Source organism: Astyanax mexicanus, chromosome 1, assembly GCF_023375975.1.
Source record: "Astyanax mexicanus isolate ESR-SI-001 chromosome 1, AstMex3_surface, whole genome shotgun sequence".
Taxonomy (NCBI): Eukaryota; Metazoa; Chordata; class Actinopteri; order Characiformes; family Acestrorhamphidae; genus Astyanax; species Astyanax mexicanus.
This window is the reverse complement of record NC_064408.1, coordinates 56,564,506-56,585,555: the sequence shown is the minus strand read 5'-3', so window position 1 is coordinate 56,585,555 and position 21,050 is coordinate 56,564,506. Positions and strand designations below refer to the sequence as shown.

General features: G+C 36.0%; 1 protein-coding gene across 2 annotated transcripts in view; it reads left to right on the top strand.

Moving 5' to 3' along the window:
* The window catches only part of si:ch211-243j20.2 (uridine-cytidine kinase-like 1), a 153,765-nt gene extending 133,029 nt beyond the window's left edge, over positions 1-20,736 (top strand). For both annotated transcript variants that reach the window (XM_049480407.1, XM_049480410.1), the window contains exons 12-15: positions 13,542-13,664; positions 15,832-15,939; positions 18,360-18,516; positions 19,165-20,736. In XM_049480407.1, the coding sequence (XP_049336364.1) occupies positions 13,542-13,664; positions 15,832-15,939; positions 18,360-18,516; positions 19,165-19,241 (465 nt within the window). In that variant the 3' untranslated portion in view covers positions 19,242-20,736. The remainder of the gene's footprint in view (positions 1-13,541; positions 13,665-15,831; positions 15,940-18,359; positions 18,517-19,164) is intronic.
* The last annotated feature ends 314 nt before the right edge of the window (positions 20,737-21,050 follow it).

Sequence of the window (21,050 nt, the reverse complement as noted above, 5' to 3'; positions counted from 1 at the left end):
TTCTCAGCAACCGTGCAACCTAGCAAGTTGAAACTTTGCATGCAGAATCTATCATACAGCCTCTAAAGGATGTTCAAAGGGCAACTTAATCAATCAACATGGCTGAACACCATCAGCCAATCAGCATTCAGCAGACATTTTGGCAGGCTGAATGTTGCCCAATCTGGATGATATTTGGCAGTTATGTTCAGGTGGAGACACTGTAGTGACCTGCAAAGTGCTGAAACAATCCGCCCACTGGCCGGCGCTGTTCCAAAAAAACGAGTATATGTCAATCATGCTGTACTATTTTGACATCTAATTATTTTTGCCATATTTAGTACAGTGGCTCTGACAAATTTCTCAATACAACTATGTTTAAAAAGTGCTTTGTTCATTCATAATTGCTAATTGTTTGAAAATAGCTATATTGAAACTACTCTCTGGATATCTGGCCTATCACCTCCATTTCAGTCTTGCTGCACACTGTAGAGTCTCTAGGTAAATGTTCATTAAAAACATTTGTGAAAATTTCACATACAATACTCTCCAGGCATCAAGCAATCTGTGCGTCCTTGGAATTTCTAACCTAAATTGCTGTAACTCTGCAGTATTTGCTGTAATCTCACAATGTTAAAGACCTCTGTACAATATCACTCTGATGAAGCGCCATTTAATACAGAACTAGATTAAGAATAACTTGACATTACATGTCATATCAGAACATGCACTCCTTTGGGCCTCTGCTCAACATTAATAACAGGTGAAAGACTTTTGATCATTTCTAAATGTGACAGAATGTCTCCAATTGTGTTAGACCTTCTTACACATCACCATCCTATGCTCTAGTAGGCACCATTGTGCTAGTTGGTGCTTGATGAAGCGCCATTTAATTCAGAACTAGATTTATAATAACTTCGTAATTACATGTCATATCAGAACATTCACTCCTTTGTGTTAATTTAAACTTGTTTGGTCAAACATTTCAGCTTGTTCTGCAAAGGTTCAAAGGTCAATCTGAATACCACTTTGTGAACATTCTGGTTGAAGCCACCTGATCAATACCAATAACATGTAGACACCTTTTGACTAGTTCTAACTCACTTAATGAATATCCTACAAAGTTCACTAGATTTACATGTGAATTTAAGCACTGATCAGGTTGAAAGGCCTCTGCTCAACATTAATAACAGGTGAAAAACTTGATAATTTCTAAATGTGACAGGGCATCTCCAATCATATTAGACGTTCTTACACATCACCATTCAATGCTCTAGTAGGCACCCTTGTGCAAGTTGGTGCTTGAACCCGATGATTGCCGCTTGCGGCTATATTTTTATATTAAATTAATTATCAAATAAATGCATTAAACTCAATTATCGTTAGAAGTATTTATTTCAAACCAACTTTATCATGTACAGATATATATTCCTTACATGTTACAAGAATTATTTTTTTAATTAGTTAGTTCATTTATTTTATATTAAATTAATTGGCAAATATATGCATTAAACTCAATCATCGTTAGAAGTATTAATTTCAAATTAACTTTGTCATGTAAAGCTTTATATTCTTTACATGTTACAAGACTTATTTTTAAGGTGGTCAGTTAATTTATTTTATATGTTTTATAGTTAAATAAATGCATTAAACTACTAAATTATCACTTGTAATATTTTGAAACTACATTTATTCTGTTTATTTATTTAACAATACATTTTGAAGTCAAATAAATAACTCAGTTTTAAATGTTTTTGTGTGTTTTCTATTTATTTTGTTTCATTCATTTATTTATTTGCAGAGAGTGCTCAGTGTGAAGCTTGCTTGACCATCTAAGAATCATCTTGGTGCCAAGAATCTCTTAGGAAATCCACTCCTGGCTAGTATTTTACTGTAATCTCATCAGCACCTTTTCATTTTCAACCCTTATATATATCTGTACATGATAAAGTTGATTTGAAATTATTACTTCTAACAATGATTGAGTTTAATGCATTTATTTGATAATTAATTTAATATAAAATAAATAAACCGACTAATTAAAAAAATAAGTCTTGTAACATGTAAGGAATATATATCTGTACATGATAACGTTGATTTGAAATGATTACTTCTAACGATGATTGAGTTTAATGCATTAATTTGATAATTAATTTAATATAAAGTAAATAAACTAAATAATTAAAATAAGTCTTGTAACATGTAAGGAATATATATCTGTACATGATAAAGTTGATTTGAATAGATTACTTCTAACAATGATTGAGTTTAATGCATTTATTTGATAATTAATTTCATATAAAATAAATAAACCGACTAATTAAAAAAATAAGTCTTGTAACATGTAAGGAATATATATATCTGTACATGATAAAGTTGGTTTCAAATAAATACTTCTAACGATGATTGAGTTAAATGCATTTATTTGATAATTAATTTAATATAAAATATATAAACCGACTAATTAAAAAAAATAAGCTTTGTAACATGTAAGGAAATTCTATTTTAAAATAAATTAACAGACTCTTAAAAAATAAGCTTTGTAATATGTAAGGATGATGTATATGTACATGACAAAGTTGATTTGAGACTATTACATTCATTGATAACTGAGTTTAACATACCTGTCAAGTTTTGGACTTAAAAATAAGGGATTTTTTCCGCCGCCCCAACAGCCCAAACGAGGGAAAAATATATATATATATATATATATATATATATATATATATATATATATTTTTTTTTTTTTTTTTTTTTTTTTAATTTAAAAGATTTAAAATTGAAATTGAAGGGTGCACAAATTTACAAAAAGGACATGGATCAGATATATTCCATAAGTAAATAATAGTCCTAAGGGGCCTACACAATTAATAATCTTTCATTACTTCAATACTTCTTTCTATCGTTCAGTCCACTCCTGATCAGTTCAGTTAATTTCAGCCCTCTCCACATTTTCTCTCTCTCCAGCTCAACCATCTCTTCTACCCCTTCTAAATAATACATTATACCACAATACTTGAGATTTAAACAAATTCTAACAAACCCTAAAACTAGCCCTGAACTAATAGAGTTTGGAAATGATAGTTATTGGCTAATCAGGCACATCAGGGCAGGGCATTATATATATATATATATATATATATATATATATATATATATATATATATATATTAGGGGTGGGAATCGTTTACTATCTCACGATTCGATTCGATTCCGATTTTGGGGGCCACGATTCGATTCAAAATCGATTTTTGATTCAAAACGATTTGAATTATAAAAATTTCTGCTTCTGGCTTATGAATCTTATTGAAAAAAACCCTCCATAATATACACTGGTCCTGGAGCAGGTAATGTGTTACAAAAACAATAAAATGTGCAGGAATGTGGGTCCTCAGTGACAGAGGAATCACTGGGATATCACAATGACGTTAATGAACAATAAATAAATAATAAATAACACTGCTTTATTACCAGGCTACTAGAGGTGGTGTGTAGGTGACGCTGCTGGGCTGATGTGATGATAGCAGTGGAGCGCTAAAGTTCAGGAGCAGCTGCTGATTAACTAGTTAATTTAAGGTCGTTGTATTTCTTCAGAAAGGGGGCAGGAGGTGGAGAAATTAATTCATATGGTCCATTCCTTAATTCCTCTGTGATGAGGAGCTGAAATTAGCTCTGATTAGCTTATTGTATTTTTCCGTTCCGCCTTAAATGCTGCAGCCCGCTGCCACCTGTAGCGTTATTTAAGGTGGAACTGGAAAGTTAGCTAGTTAGCTAGCTAACAGTTACTGAAACTAACTACTAGCGATCTTTTTTATGCTTGTTATGAAGCATTCTGCCATAAAACATTGAAACTACACGTTAATCTAATGTAATATAGTGCTTGTTCTGCCATCTTACCGGTGATTCTCAAACACCTACGCTCTGTGTGTGTCTGGAAGATCTCCGTTTGAAAGGACAAGCGCTATCCCCAGGGTTGCCAGGTCCAACAAAAATACCCAGCCCAAAATCAGTCTAAAACCCGCCCCTCAGAATCGATTTTGGGACATTTTAAATCGATTCTGAATCGTAGTAAATGAGAATCAAGATTCTTATGTGAATCGATTTTTTGGCACACCTCTAATATATATATATATATATATATATATATATATATATATATATATATATATATATATATTATATTATATTATATTATATTATATTATATATAATATAATATATTATAATATATATTATATAATATTATATAATATTATATATAATATAATATAATATAATATATAATTATATTATATATATATATATATATATATAATATATATATATATATATATATATATATATATGTGTGTAGATTTTTCTCAAACCCTGAATATCTATCTAGCTAATTCTAAAGTTAAGCTCACAAGCTGTATTTTATTAAACACACAGTGGGTTTAATTTATGTTTTGATTCAGAGAAGAGTCTTTTGGTTAATTACCTTTCTTTTAGAAAAATCTCCGTATATCCAGGTTAGTTTTAACGTCAGCTGCTCCGACTAGCTGCCTGAACTCACAGCGAGGGGAGGGGCGGGGCTTCCCGCACACTAAACTGCGCTCCGCAAAACCAGCTAGCTGATTGGCTGTATCTCCTGAAAGGCGGGACTTTCTCCTTGAACCGGCACCACGATTGGTTAAGAGACACACAGCGGTCAGTGCATTGTCGCCTGTGGCCTATATATTTTTTTATTTAGTATAATACGGGAAATTTACGGGAAAATACTAATACGGGAGGACGGCGGGAAAGAGGAGTTAAAATACGGTAGTTTCCCGGCCAAAACGGGAGACTTGACAGGTATGGTTTAATGCATTTATTTGAGAAATAAAGTTGTATAAAGAAGTAATAAATTAACTATTTATTTTTAAGGCTTGTAATATATAGGCAATATATGTTTGTATAACGTACTGTTAGTTTTGCCATCATGGAATCACATTTAAGAGAGTTTAATAGTTTTTTTCGTTTTTTGCTGTGGTCCGTAATTGTGCCAGGGTCCCTAAGAGAGCAGCACGCTGTTGGGAAGAGAAGCGGGGAGAGAGCGCTATCAGTGCGGCTCTATTTTTGTTAAATATGATGTAAAATATACAATCTTCAGTAAAAACTGTGGTTGTAGTTTGTTGTGTTCCCTCATTATAGCAAGAAACCACAATTACAGTGATGAATCTCCGTTTTGATTAAGGGGGAGAAAGTCCGAAATTCCGAATCTCTCACGAATGTCAAACATAAAACTAACTTTACCCAGTCGACTTTACGCACGATGGATACTCCGGCTTATAACGTCTGCGCACACCGTGGGCACGTTACCATTACGTTTACTTAATATTGACTGAGTTAATGCCTTAGGTCCACTTTTGGTTTATGGATGGAGTTTTATTATTCAGTAAGACTTTTTACAAAGTACAGACAATACGGCTGATTGCTTTTGTGTTTCGCAGTTTCTTTGGATAATAATTGTGTTTTAGCTGTTAAATGATAACGTACCTGAGAGTTTCTCAGGAGTCCCCTATCATTAGAGTTAATAACTCAAGGAGTAGCCAGTTGGAAGTTGGGTAACTTATTGAGGAATTGCTGTTGGGCTCAGTTCACAAGCCCAACTTTTCAGTTGTTCAGGGGTTTTTCCTTTTTCTTTTTACATTTTATGTTTACTGCCTTGTGGTCCACTGTTTTTCTTTATTTGAATAGGGAGATACTTGCTATGGATGAAAGTTTACACTGTTACCTAGAAATAACTAAGTTAAATACCTTTACATATTATCCACGTTTTATGTGGATATCTAGTAGTAGCAATTATAATAACGGGTGACAATTTAGCTATGAACATAGCTAAGGGCTCTCCAGTTCGCTTTGTCAGTTGGAATGTTAAAGGTCTTGGGGGTCCAATTAAAAGGGCAAAAATATTCTCACACCTTAAAAAATTAAAAACTGAGCTAATTTTCTTACAGGAAACACATCTACGAGTAATAGATCATAACAAGCTTAAAAAACATGGGTAGGACAAGCCTTCCATTCCTGTTTCAATAGTAGAGCAAGAGGTACGGCAATATTAACTCATAAAAATATTCAGTTTTCTCCCTCTAAAGTTACCTCTGATCCCCAGGGAAGATTTGTTATTGTATCTGGATTTCTTTTCCAAACTCCTGTAGCCCTTGTTAACATCTACGCTCCTAACTGGGATGATGAGGATTTATCAGCAAGATTATTTCTTTATTACCCAATTTAAACACACATTGTTTGATTCTTGGTGGGGATTTGAACTGTGTGATTGATCCAATATTAGACAGATCAAATTCTAAAGTGTCCTACAGTTCTAGAATGGCTCGATCCCTGGCAGCGTTTATGAAGCAGTCTGGTTGTATAGATCCATGGAGTTTTTTTTACCCTCATAATAAGGAATTCTCCTATTTCTCGCATGTACACCATTCATATTCAAGAATTGACTACTTTTTTATTGATAAACTTCTTCTCCCCATGGTCAAGAATACAGAATATTCAGCTATAGTAGAATCAGACCATGCACCTGTTATATTGGATATGGCCTTCGCACAACATCAAACAAATCATCTGACATGGAGATTTGACACAGCTCTGCTTGCAGATGAATATTTCTGCACGTTGATATCTAGTAAAATTAACGATTTTCTGTTAACCAACAAATCGTACTCTGTGTCACCCTCTACATTATGTGAGACACTTAAGGCAGTAATTAGAGGGGAAATTATATTCTACAGTATTTCACTCAACAGAGCAAGAAGTTTTAGGCAGAAAGAACTCATTGAAGCAATAAAGCAATTGGACCTTCACCAGCACTTTACAAGGAAAGTTTGAGTCTTCAAACACAATACAACTTAATATCCACAGAAAAGACAGAACAAAATTTACTTCGGTTACGCGGTTACATGTATGAACATGGGGAAAAGCCTGGTAGACTGTTAGCTCAACAGTTAAAATGCAAATCTGCTTCCCGCATTATTCCACAGATTCGTAGCACCTCTGGGGACCTTACGGTAGATCCGTGTGAAATTAATTCCACTTTTCATAAATATTATTCAAACCTGTACTCTTCTGAATTCCCTTCCGACGAATCAACAATGCTTACATTTTTAAACAATATAAATGTCCCTAAAATGAACTCAGAAGTAAAGGAAACCCTGGATAGGCCTTTGGAGCTTGAAGAAATTTTGGCATCCATAACAGCAATGCAAAGTGGCAAGTCACCGGGCCCGGGTGGCTTCCCAGTCGAATTTTTAAAAAAATTCTCAGCTAAATTAGCCCCCCTTCTTTTAGAAATGTTTGAGCACTCTCAAAGCAAAGGATTCTTACCTCAAACCCTCACTGAAGCATCGATTACGCTCATTTTAAAACCAGATAAAGACCCGTTGGAGTGTAGCTCATATAGACCAATATCACTTTTTTTTTTTTTTTTTTTTTTTTTTTTTTTTTTTATAATTTTATTTCTAATTTTTTCCCATTTTCTCCCCAATTTACACGGCCAATTACCCAACCCATTCATTAGGACTCCCCCTATCACTAGTGATACCTCAACACACCAGGAGGGTGAAGACTAGCACATGCTTCCTCCGATACATGTGAAGTCAGCCACCGCTTCTTTTCGAGCTGCTGCTGATGCAGCATTACCGAGCAGCCAGCGCGCTTGGAGGAAAGCGCAGCGGCTCGGCTCCAGTACATCAGCTCACAGACGCCCTGTGCTGCAGACATCCCCGTGGGAGTGATGTGGGGAGAGAGCGCCATCTACCCACCCAGAGGGAGCAGGGCCAATTTTGCTCCCTCTGACGCCGGCAGCTTGATGGCAAAGCTGCATGAGCTGGGGTTCGAACCGGCGACCTCCTGCTCATAGTGGCAGCGCTTTAGACCGCTGGACCACTCGGCGCCCCAATATCACTTTTAAATACAGATGTCAAAATATTTGCAAAGACTATAGCATATAGGATGGATACCATAATGTCTGAATTGATTTCACCAGACCAGACTGGGTTCATGAGAAACCGACATTCCTTTACTAATATTCGTAGGCTGTTGGGAGTTATTCATTCCCCTGCGTCCTCAGATATTCCCGAAATAATTGTCTTTAGACGCAGAAAAGGCCTTTGACAAAGTAGAGTGGAATTATTTGTACACAGTTTTGGAAAGATTTAACTTCGGGCCAAACATTCTTTCATGGATCCGTCTATTATACACAGCACCAAAGGCATCAGTTATCACAAACAAATCACGCTCACAAGTCTTCCCTCTCAGGAGAGGCACTAGGCAGGGATGCCCTCTTAGCCTGCTCCTTTTTGCTCTGGCTATTGAGCCCCTGTCTATCATGCTCAAAGCTTCCCAATCTATCCATGGAATTTGTAGAAGGGGCATGGAACATAAAGTAAGCCTTTATGCTGATAATCTCTTATTATTTATTTCAGACCCAGTTATTGTTATTCACAATCTAGTCCAAGTATTAAATACATTTGGAAGTTTTTCAGGATATAAACTAAATTTTTCGAAGAGTACATGCTTTCCTATAAATGGTCTAGCTTTACTAATACCAAGCTCAGACCTGCCCTTCCGCATAAACGAATCAGGTTTCAGATATCTGGGGATTAACATTACACGTACCATGGCCAGCCTTTATGCACATAATTTCCTACCTTTGCTTAAAGCTCACCTTCCGTCGTTTTTTCTTTCATTTTAAAATGTCTAGTTGTGGTCTCTAGTATGAATGAATGACATGTGAGCCGTTTTTGTAAAAAAAAAAGTGTTCAGTTGTCTCTGTATAGCTCTTTTTTAATGGACTGTTTTTAATGGGTGTGTCCAAAATGACCGGATTCCAGCTTTGCTCATGAATATTCATATATGCAAACAGCATGCAAATATCTCTCCTCTGATTGGCTAGGAGCACTGCGACGCCCCTCCACCGCTCTGCCGCTCACTGCCTCCCACCTCCTAACTGATGAGCGGTGATGTTGCGTCGCTTCAGCTCCGCCTCTGGGAGTTTCTCGAGCCAAGGTGGGCTGGTCTGTGAGTTTCTGCCTACGTAGGCAGAAAGATAATTCAAAATTCACCCGTTTTTCGGAGGGGGGGAGGGGGGATTTCTTTGCTTGGCTCCTGCAGACAATGGGGGCTGCAAAACAGTTTAATGTGCAGGTGTACACATTCAACTCGGAGAGACCTACTGTATTCCACAAAAAACAAGAAAAATCGGATTTTCGCGGAAGGTGAGCTTTAATAAGCTCAAACTTGATTTTCAGAAATGGAATATTTTAGGATTAACTCTTGCAGGTAGAATCAATTGTGTCAAAATGAACGTACTGCCCAGGTTTTTATACCTGTTTCAGAGTCTCCCAATCTTTCTCTCAAAATCATTTTTTTTTAAAATAGACAAAATAATTACATCATTTTTATGGTGTGATAAGGTCCCTAGAGTACGAAAAGAGCTTCTTCAAAGACCAAGGCCTCAGGGTGGATTAGCACTCCCCAATTTTATGTTCTATTATTGGGCAGCAAACTTATAAAAAAATAATACTTTGGATACAGTCTCCACAGGCACAATGGTGTAAAATGGAATCCCGCTCTTGCTCGTCAACATCTCTTGCTGCGCTAGTTACTGCCAAACTACCTCTTCCGATTGTACAGTACACAACTTGTCCAGTCGTTAAATCTACCCTAAAAATTTGGGTGCAATTTCGTCGAAATTTTAAACTATTACACTTATCGTTACAAGCTCCTATATGCAATAATCATCAATTCCCTCCAGCTAAATTAGATTCTACGTTTGCAAAATGGCAGGAGCTCGGTTTAACCAAATTTAGTGACTTGTTTATAGAGGACATATTTGCTAGTTTTACAGATGTCTCCATAAAATTTAAGCTCTACAACACTAGTTTATTTCGTTATTTCCAATTACGACATTTCATCCAAAAGGAATGTCCAACTTTTCCATATCTGCCTCCAAGTTCTCGACTAGACACAATTTTAGAAATCTTCTCAGAATCTAGGGGCCTGATCTCACGTGTATATAATACCATTTTGTCTTTTGAAAATTCAACACAGAGGAGAGTACGCTCAGAGTGGGAGAAGGAGATTGGAATGTAAATATCCGATACAACCTGGGATGATGCACTAGGTAGAGTCAATGGAACATCATCCTGTGCTCGTCTCAGTTTAATTCAGTTCAAAGTGCTGCACAGAGTGCATTATAGTAAAGTTAAATTGGCTAAAATTTATCCCAACACCTGTGATACATGTGACCGTTGTCATGCTGACAAGGCTGATTTGACACACATGTTCTGGGCTTGTCCCAGATTGTCAGAGTTCTGGACAGCTATTTTTATTTTTTTTTATCAGAAGCACTTGACGTTGATGTACAACCCAGTTTGGAAACAACTATTTTTGGGGTTCTAGAAAACGCTGGCCCAGTTAATAACAAAAAGAAAGAAGTCATTGCTTTTGCTACTCTCTTAGCAAGGAGAAATATTTTGCAAGATTGGAAATCGGCCTACCCAAAGTGACCTTTTACTATTTCTTAAATTAGAAAAGATCAAGCATTCACTTAGAGGATCAACTAAAAACTTTTACAGAATTTGGAACCCAGTATTATCTCACTTTGAAAATATGGAAAACATCACCTTAGACTGAGTAAACTTACAACATTATTTTTATTGCACACCCTAGTGTGTGAAATTGCTAACCAAATCTCTACATGATCTCCCCTGTTTTTTTAATAATACTAATAATAATAATATAAAAAAAAGAGATGAAGCTGCTATAGAACATGCTTTCATGTACTGGTGAAAAGGTAAAGTTAAAGCTATTTTGGCCACAAAAATTAACATTGCAGGAGACTGGGGTCACCAGGTCAAGCAAACACTGAATCTTTTGATTTTTAGATTTCAACGTGCTGTTGCTTATCCTCTTCTAGGTATAATTAATCTAGAAGTAATAAGAGAAACTATATTGGCTAATGTGCATGCAATTTGTGAGAAAGTGCCTTAATTTAAGTACACAATCACAAGCTGAAAAGATGGGAGACTTGGGTGCCCAAGATTATACTTGTGTATATATATTGCCACCCAAGAATCGCATTCATCACAAAGCTGAATGGTGATGAGAAATCTGTGCAGAAAATGGTGAGAACATTGTTTTTGCACAACAGCAAAATATTTCAGTAGGATCAATTTTCAGGATTTAGAAAAAGGATAATGTAAATCTAGATGCAAAGGAAATTTTGGCCATTGAGTACAAATACAGAACTAAAATGGATAGCATCATTAGGAATCTGTAAATGTTTAAAATAGTAGTTAAGGATCCATCACTCATGGTTGAGGCTTGTGTTAACAACAGTAATGGAATATCCTATCAGCTGCAGGTTAAAACATCAGGGGAAATTCTGCTGGATGTCTAAAGAACAAGCAACTACAGTATTGGTGCAGTTCGAGGTCCCAGAGGTTCGAGGTTTAATCTGTCCACAGTATAATTATGCCAGTAGTGCTGTGGAACATCCAGGTGCTCTTTTCCAAACATGTTTTTTTTTTTTTTTTTTTTTTTTTTTTTTTTGGACATCAGTGGCTTCCTCCGTGGTGTCCTCCCATGAACTCTATTATTGTTTTTCTTATTGCAGATTTGTCAACAAAAATGTGAGCATGTGCCATGTGAGATTTCTGTAAGTTCAGTTGACACTCTAGGATTCTTCCTCACCTCATTGATCATTCTGCGCTGTGCTCTTGCAGTCATCTTTACAGGACGACCACGCCTAGAGAGAGTAGCAACAGTGCTGAACTTTCTCCATTTGTAGACCGTCTGTCTTACCGTGCACACATGAACATCAAGGCTTTTAGAGATACTTTTGTAATCCTTTCCAGCTTCATGCAAGTCAGCAACTCTTAAACGTAGGTCTTCTAAGAGCTCTTTTGTGCAAGGCATGATTCACATCAAGCAATGCTTCTTAAAAACAGCAAACTCAAAACTGGTGTGTGTTTTCATAGGGCAGGGCAGCTCAGAACACATTTAATGACCAATTTATGCAGAAATCCAAGTAATCCCAAAGGGTTCACATACTTTTTCTTATAACTGTAAATATTTTACTTTTCACTTTGGTATCCATCCATTCGAACTTCTTTCTGTCTGCTGCATGACAACTGTCTGTGGCGCATATTCTTTATACTTGTAGTTCTTTTAAAAGCCTGTACACTGCCTGACATGACAAACGTGGAAAGATAGACTATATTGCTAAACACATTCGCTTGTCTGCATTATGATTGGTGATGCAAGGCTTGGATGGAGCTGCTCTGCCATGGAAACCTATTGCTGTCTACGCTCTACTGTTCTTGAACTAATCTAAAGCTACGTGAAGTTTGAAGGTCTGTAGTGATGGACTCTCAGGATCCGCTGGCTCTGTTATTTGACAGAGTGAGTTTGTGGTGTTGCTTCCACTTTGTTATAATATCACTGCCAGCTGGCCATGGAATTTTTTATAGTGAGGAAATTTCACAAGTGGATTTGTTGCACAGGAATCCTATTACAGTACCTCACTGGAATTCACTAAGGTCCTGAGGGGGACACATTCTTGCACTAATGTTAGTAGAAGCAGTCTGCATGTCTAGGTATTTGGTTTTATATACATGGAAGTGACTGGAACAACTGAGTTCAATGATTTGGATGGATGAGCAAATACTTTTTGCAATATATGGAAGCTGAGAACTTCTCAGGGTCTACACTGAAGAAATGAATAGTATTTAGGAATCCACAGTTAGATGGGAGTGGTTTAATGTAACATCTGAGTTTTTGCCCGTACACCAGATATCCGTGTTTAGCAGAGTCAGAGGAGGGCTGTGTGGCAGGTTTACATAACACCATTTTAGAAGAGTTTTTCAGTAGTCGACAATTCTTCTTTGATCACCAACAAAAACGTCTGCTTGCAGTCAAACCAGTGATTTCTCAGAGCTTGCTCAGTCTTGTGGTAAAAAACGCTGACTGACACATCACAGGGGGATCACAGACGAGTCATCCAGCAAATATTTGGCACACTAAATATCTGATCCTTTCGACAGCTGGGAGTCAAGAGCAGTAACTGCCTACAGCCGATAGGATTACATTCTGTTTCCTCTGTTAAATCAGGAAATGGCTTTTAAACACTAAAGAGTCCTCTTTGAACTTGGGTTAATGGAGCTAAAATAAAAAAATCTAATTAAAATAGGAATTCTCTGGCATGTAATCGCTAGCTCTATCATGTGTTTAGTTCTGGTGTGTTCTCGTGACAAAACAGCCAGAGGAGTCCGATTTCCCACAGTGAAAAATTGTGTAGGCGAAATACGGTAACGAATGATTATGTAACGTTGTGTAGTGTTGAACGGCACATGGACCTGATGACTCAAAAAGTGAATGTTCTGTGAACCAGGCATTTATGAAACGTTATGTGCTTTGGATTTGTACAAAATAATGTTGGAAGTTATTTAGAATATTTTGTTTTCTGTTGATGTATATTAAAAAATGGAAAGTATTAAAGTATAAAGTGTGTGTATGTTTGTGTGTAGATCACTGGGGTGTCCATTCTGCGTGCAGGAGAGACCATGGAGCAGGCCTTGATGGCAGTGTGTAAAGACATTCGACTGGGAAAGATTCTTATCCAGACGAACCATGACACTGGAGAGCCTGAGGTATTAAACCGAAAAGGGAGAGCTGGACCAATGAATATCTAAATGCTCAGATATTCTTTGGCTTTCAGTTTGGGTATTTAGCTATTCTGGGATAGGGACTGAATGTGGAAATACAGCCTAGAGTCTTACAGCTAAGACTCCAGAGTGAATGGTTCTTTTTATCCGCTCTAAAGCAGTGAAGAGCTCAGCTGTATGGAAACATTTTATATGAAAACAATATAAATATGGTGGTGCTTAAATATTTTTTTTCTAAATGTAAAAATATATACTATATTATTTATACTATATTTTTACATAGTCATAGAAATAGTCATTTCAGCTTGTTTTCATTACGGCTTTTCGTCATTCAGAAAAACGATGCAGAGTTAATTTGATTGTGGTTGGAGGAGAAGTATAAACATAACATTCTGACACGATCCATCACACCTGCGCATCAAATTACTCAGGACTCAGGAAGTCGAGACAAACTTCCAACTAAGCCTTTTTAATATATATACATTTTACTAAAATGCATTCATTTTCAATGGGCATATATGCAGCTGAACCAGAGAGCCTACTGTATCCCAAATGCATGAACATTAACATTTTAATATAACATATTATAATCATTATGGCTTTTAGGAAAATGTGTTTGGGAAGGGAAGGGGGCTAGTGCGCTTTAGGATCTTGTGGCACAGCCTAAGCTTTAGTCTTTAATGGCATTTATCCTGTTCTGACCTTAACCCAGAGGAATTGTAGTTGTTGGACAAGATGCAATCAGTCTATGGGAGGAAACCCACAAACATATCTGAGTTGAAGCTGTTTTGTATGAAGGGATTAATAATTTCTGATGTGCAGAAAAGCTGATGTGCTGGACTATAATTAGCAGTTACTAGAAATGTGTAGTTGCAGTTAGTGCTGCACATATTGAAAACAAACACACCAGACACTGAAAGCAAAGGTTCACATACTTTTCCCTTTTGCAGATACAGTATCTCACAAAAGTGAGTACAACCATCACGCTTTTGTAAATATTTTATTCTATATGTTTATTGATTATAACCTGTAAAGCTCTAGTGAACTAGGCAGTGCTGAAACAAAATGGTGTCCACACTTAATATTTTGGGCAAAATTTGGCCATTTTCACTTAGAGGTGTACTCTTTTTTTGCCAGTGGTTTAGATACTAATGGCTGTGTGTTGAGTCATTTTGAGGGCACAGTAAATTTGCACTGTTATACAAGCTGTACACTGCCTATGTTATGTTGTATGAAAGTGCCTTGTATCTTCAGTGCTCTCCCATTAAAAAATTAAAACATTAACAAAAATGTGATGGATTTACTCACTTTTATGAGATACTGTATATGAATATATGAATCTTTTGCTGACTTTTGATCACCTTACCAATACTTCTTGCTGGTGGTGTGCAGACAGTGCCCCCTGCTGCCTGTTAGACTTTTGTGATGTTCAGTTGAGTTTAGTACACTACATTCAGCACTAAGCCAAAGAATATTGCTGTTTTTTTCTCACACTGTTTATGTAATTGCCTACACTATAAGGATTATGAGGATATTCATTGTTTGTTTTGAAGTGTATTAAAATATTTGATCTTTTTATAGTTGTAGTAACTGTCTCCACTAATCAGGAAATACTCTAGTAGACTGTGGAGCACTACTATGAGGATTTGAGTGCATTCAGCTACAAGAGCATTAGTGAGGTCAGGATATTGGATGATCACCTCCGCACCTTGTTCCTAACTACGCCACTCATCCCAAAATGCGGGCGCGCCATCATTGGATGGAGCAACATCATTTCAGACAACACAGTTCTGCTGCTCCAGACAGGCTGTGAGGGATTGAATTTAAATATCTGTCAACAATGAGTTAAAGTACCCGAATGCATTAATTAGAAGCTGTGTCCACGATCGTTTGAGTGTAAATTCAGGGAGTGTACAAAACATGTCTTCCACTTACTAAAATTGATTGCAAATTTAGGAACCCCCTTTCAAAAGAATGAGTTTTTCTTGTTCTGTCACTTATCTTTTAGCACATTTGCTTTAAAGATTATCCAGTTGAAAATGTCACATTCTGTTGGCATTCTCATTTGTCAAGATTTGTTTTTACTGGTTCCTGGCAGCTTAAACAAAATTATGTCTGATTTTATTCTGTCATTGTCTAATTTGCTCCTCAGCTTCATTACCTTCGCTTGCCAAAGGACATCAGTGAGGACTATGTGATCCTGATGGACAGCACTGTGTCCACAGGGGCTGCTGCTCTAATGGCTGTCCGAGTATTACTTGTAAGCTAATCTACTCCTCCAAACAATCGCACACACCAGAACTCTTCATCTGTGTAGTCGAGTGGTATTAGCTAATTCAATTTGAAAAGCAGTTGTTTACCACAGTAGTCGGTCCACTAGTAAAGACCAGCTCGGCCAAACAAATTTATTTGACATGGAGTGCCACATATGACTACAAAATGACATCACTTTTCTGGGTTGAATCTTATTAGCTTAGGATATGCGTTAAGTTGGGTATAATGGTAACAAAATTAAAAGACTTATTTGCAAAAAGGTAAACAAATCCTCTACATAAAAGTAAACTTTTAGACAATATAACACAATTTAAGCATATTTTCCCTTGGAAATTTGAAAAACACCTTTAATTTGATTTGGCACAAACTTTAACAGCAGACTGGATATTTTAATTGGCTGTTAACTAATCAATTTTTTTTGATACACGGACTGCTTAAACAGTAATGGAAGCATGTTTATGAACAATAGAAATACAGCTCCAAAACTATAGAAACAAAACTAGTATACAGCTTGTATAGCAATATAGATTTACTGTCCTCTAAAATCAATAAATCAATACTTAGCCATTAATGTCTGAAAAGCTGCCAACACACGTGAGTACACCAAACTGTCCGTATATGGTCAATATTTTGTGTGACCACCATTATTATTCAGCACAGCCTTAACTTTTTGGGAATCCTGGCCATCGTGCTGTACCTCTCGAGGCACAACGTGCTGTACTTCAAGCTCGACTCGGACTTGAGCTCAAAAGACTTCAGAATTGACTCTTTTTGTCGTATTAACATTAAAGAAACTCGGATAGCATCCTCACTATTTTGTAACGTTTACGCATGCAGTTTGTAATATCACTCAAAGATATTTACACCATTTTCAAAATAACATAAAACATATTACATTATGTAATATAATGTAAATTAACTTTTTTTTTTTAATTATTGTATTTTAACCAATATTTTAAACACAACTAACTTGCTTATCAAATCTGAACACTTCAAAATGCAATGTGTGAAAATGAAAACAAAACTATTTACTGTCTAACAGATTTAAGACATTTTATGAAAAAGTAAAGCTGTAGTTTTAGATAAATTAATTCAAGAATTTTTAAGGGTCTGCAGATATCCTGTCAAATACTTATGCCGTAAATACTACACTGATGTACAACCTTGAAGTAAAAATTCAGTTTTGTTTTTTTTTGTAATATATGAATACAATTTCAGGGAAAGAAATCTACAGTTTTAGATTTTGAATGGCTTTTGCCGTTTAGGCCAAATGGCTTACTTAGAGAATGCTGAAATTTTACCTGCATTGTTTACCAGTAATGGTAAATGGTTTTAATTTTTGTCCAGGAGATGTAGCCTATTATAATTGATATTGGATTATAAGTCATCTTTGAATTACTAATGTTATCCTCTCTATATTCAGAAACTTAGAAACTTGATTAGAATAGCTGTCACACACATACAAATGTTAGCAATAGTAGTATAATAGAATCATAATATTGTAAGCAGATTGGTTAACATCAGGCAATAGAAGGCAAGAGACATGAGGCTTTTATTTTTTAGAGGCTCAACACTTGACTTTGACTCGTGACTCGACACCTCACAAAGACTTGATATTTGGCCTGCAAAAAAAAGACTTGTGAATCGTTGCAAAGATTAGAGAATTGCAGCAAAAACACCAAAATTACCACACTTGCTCTACATTCACACCTGAAACACTAACAAGTCATATGACACCAGTGAGGAACAATGACAAAAGTGGGCACATTTTAAACATGTTTACTGTGAGGTGTACAGCTTTTTGGACATTAAAGGCTTTGAGTTATTTTCAGAAACAGGTAAATCTATATCGCTATACAAGCTGTACACTTGACTACTCTGTTCTAAGACTATTTGTGTGTCGTATCTTTAGTGAAAAAATATTCAGAAATATGAGGAGAGTTCTTACTTTCATACTGTATGTTATGACCGAAAACACAAAAGCGGAAGAAATACTCTTAAAGGTAGAAAATGTCATAGCTTAGAATGATTCTGCGGTTTAAAAACATCATGAATTTCATGTCAACATTTCTCTTCTCAAAATCCAATTTAAGAGAATTCCTTCGAAAATGTGAATGTGGTGGAGGTCGAGTTTGTGGTCACCATGGACGAGGCACAAGAGCTGGAGTTCAATACTTATAATGATTAAACATAATGTTGATTTTAAGACTGTTACGTACATAGAAAAGAAATTCCTGAAAACCTAAAATGATTCCTATATGATATTCAAGGTTTTTTTTGCATTTGCATTTGCTTCATCACCTACTCTGCCTTACAGACTTTTAACAGCCTTTTATTAAATGATGTCAGGGTAGGTATAGCCCTGGTCAGTGAGTACTAATGTGTTTGTAACCATGTACTTTCCAGGACCATGATGTTCAGGAAGATAAGATTTTCTTGCTGTCTCTGCTTATGGCAGAAATGGGTGTCCATTCAGTAGCCTATGCCTTTCCTAAGGTGCGAATCATCACCACAGCTGTTGACAAGAAGGTCAATGACGAGTTTCACATCATCCCTGGCATTGGTGAGCTTTTGTGCTTTATTCATGAAATGCTTTACAAACATACATTACACTGGCAAACAGTGGCTACACTGAGATTTTCATCAATCTGAATACATTCTGTCTGGTTTTAGATTCTCTAAAGTTGCTATCTCCCTCTCCATATGTAAAAACCTCTTATTAGGATTATGCACAGACAGAGGATTATTCCAACTCCATTTCTGTGATGCACATAAAGGAGGATAAATATATAAAAATACAATAAATGTATTATATAATGTAAAAGGGAAGTAGCAGTTACTGGAAGATCAAGAAAACCTTCAGAGAGAACTGCTGCCAGTGCTCTATGCTACTGTTCAGCATCACCTCAACAAAAAAATATGTAAATCTGAATTCAAGGACATACCAGCAAATTCTAAAAGTAGACATCACATTGTGTAGACAGCAGAAGATGAAATGAGAAGGTTTAGTAAAGCAGGATATTGACGCATCTCAGAATTCACAATGTGGCCTCCTGATGTTGATTATTGCCAAGGGGGCTGTTTCTAAGTAGGGTAACATATGTTTTGGGCCCTTTATGATTTTTTTAGACTTTCAAAATGATTGAGAAGCCTCTCTTTGTCATGTACATCACTCAGTATGATGTGTTTGAAGCAACTTTGTGTTTTACAGGTAATTTCGGAGATCGTTACTTTGGAACAGATACCCCTTCAGACTGGTACGAAAGTGATGAAGGGATGGACTACTAATGCTTAATCACAGAATGCGTTTTTTTTTTTTTTTTGTGTGTTTGTTTTTCTGTCCGTATTGTTTTTGGTTTTGGTTCAGCTGTGAGATGCTCCACATCTCCTTTTGTCTCGCTGCTTCTCAAAGTGCCTGAGTTCATGTAGAGTAAGGGTTTATTTTTTCAGGTCTCATCTGCAAGGAAACATAAACTAGCTTAGCATTGATTCTGCTTGGCTGTCAATCAAAGAGGGCACTGGCATGTTCGACAGAGAAACCTTCAGCGAACAGTGTTGTATAGTAAATGAAGGAACTAATATCAAATACAAAGTTACATTGGGATTGAGTTCTAGAATATAATTCTATAAACTAATGAGAGATGAATATTTTATCTTGTTTTGCAATCAGAAATACCATACCTGTATCAGTGGGTATTGCTAAAGGGTCTTTATCAGCAGAACACTTTGAATTTCAGAGGAGAAAAGGATATGAAGCAGTGAAAATAGCACACACCTGCTCTGAGATGTCACATTGTTATCCATGTTTATCTACTGAATTTGAGAATTTTGAGCATAATAGCCTACTTTTAGATGCAAATCTTAGGTGAAGTTCAATTAAAAATATCTTACTTCATAACTAGATGTGCCTTTGTGTTGCTTGCTAGGAAATTGATATTTTAAAAAAGGGTATGAAATAGTTCTGAAATAGTTTCCAAAAGAAAAGGTATTTTTTTAGTTACAGTAATGCTTAGTACCACTTGAGAAAAAACATTTGTGTGTGTATTAATTGTTCCCTGCTGCCATTTTCAGCTAAATGTACTTGAACTATTTAAATGATTTAAATGTAGACATTAAATGTAATATTTCCTAGTGTTGATGGATGGCATTACTGGAAAAGTAGTCGAAGGGAGTTTGATTTTTGAGACATAATTTAACATGCAAACTATTTTATATTTTATGTGCTAACAGTATGTATATAAGTTCGGTTTGATTCTGAGATTGTGGTCTTGTGCATGGCTGTTGTGTTTTTAAAAAAAAATATTTGTCTAGCATCTATTTAAAAAAAAAAAAAAATCAGGGGCAGTCCTCTGCTCAGACTACTTTTAATTGAATGGTAAAGTCATCATACATGCGCATAGGTCTAATATATTTAAGTGAATATGACGGAAGCAATTAGAAAAATGCCAGTTAGAGTTGTAAACTTATAGAGTCCTAAATATAGTTGGTAGTGGAGAGTAAGTAACTAGTCCGAGGCAGGTGATTAAACTGGATGATGGGCAGCTGATCTGTGGTGGGTGATGGGGAAGCCTGACATCCAGAGACTTCCATCAAAATGGCCAAACAGGTGACAGGAGAATCTGAAGTCAAACATCCATCGGTATCGGGCAAAACATTTCCTAAACATTTTCTGGAAGATTATTTCAAAGGTGGGGGCTTTATGAGTTTAATAAATTTGAAAGTTTACTTACTTTATTCTACATTGCTTCATAGTGCTTACATTAAAAACAATTTGTAAACTTTTTTTAATCGTTGACATTACTTTTTACAGTATGTATTTGCATTTGTTTTAATATTAGTTCTGAGCCCAGTACAGCATATGGGCTTGTTCTGTGGAATAAGTAAAATCATTTGAAGTACATGGATCAACCAGTCACTTTCATTAAAATCTGGCTTAGAAGTCTTTATAAGAATTCAATTTAAACAAGAATCCAGTGTTGAAGTTGCCCTTATGAAACCACAAAATCTCAATCTCTTCTCTCACACAGTTACAACTGATGATTTAGATTTTGTTACTATTTGAAGTCTAATACTGTTCATTTGATTTGGACCTCTATT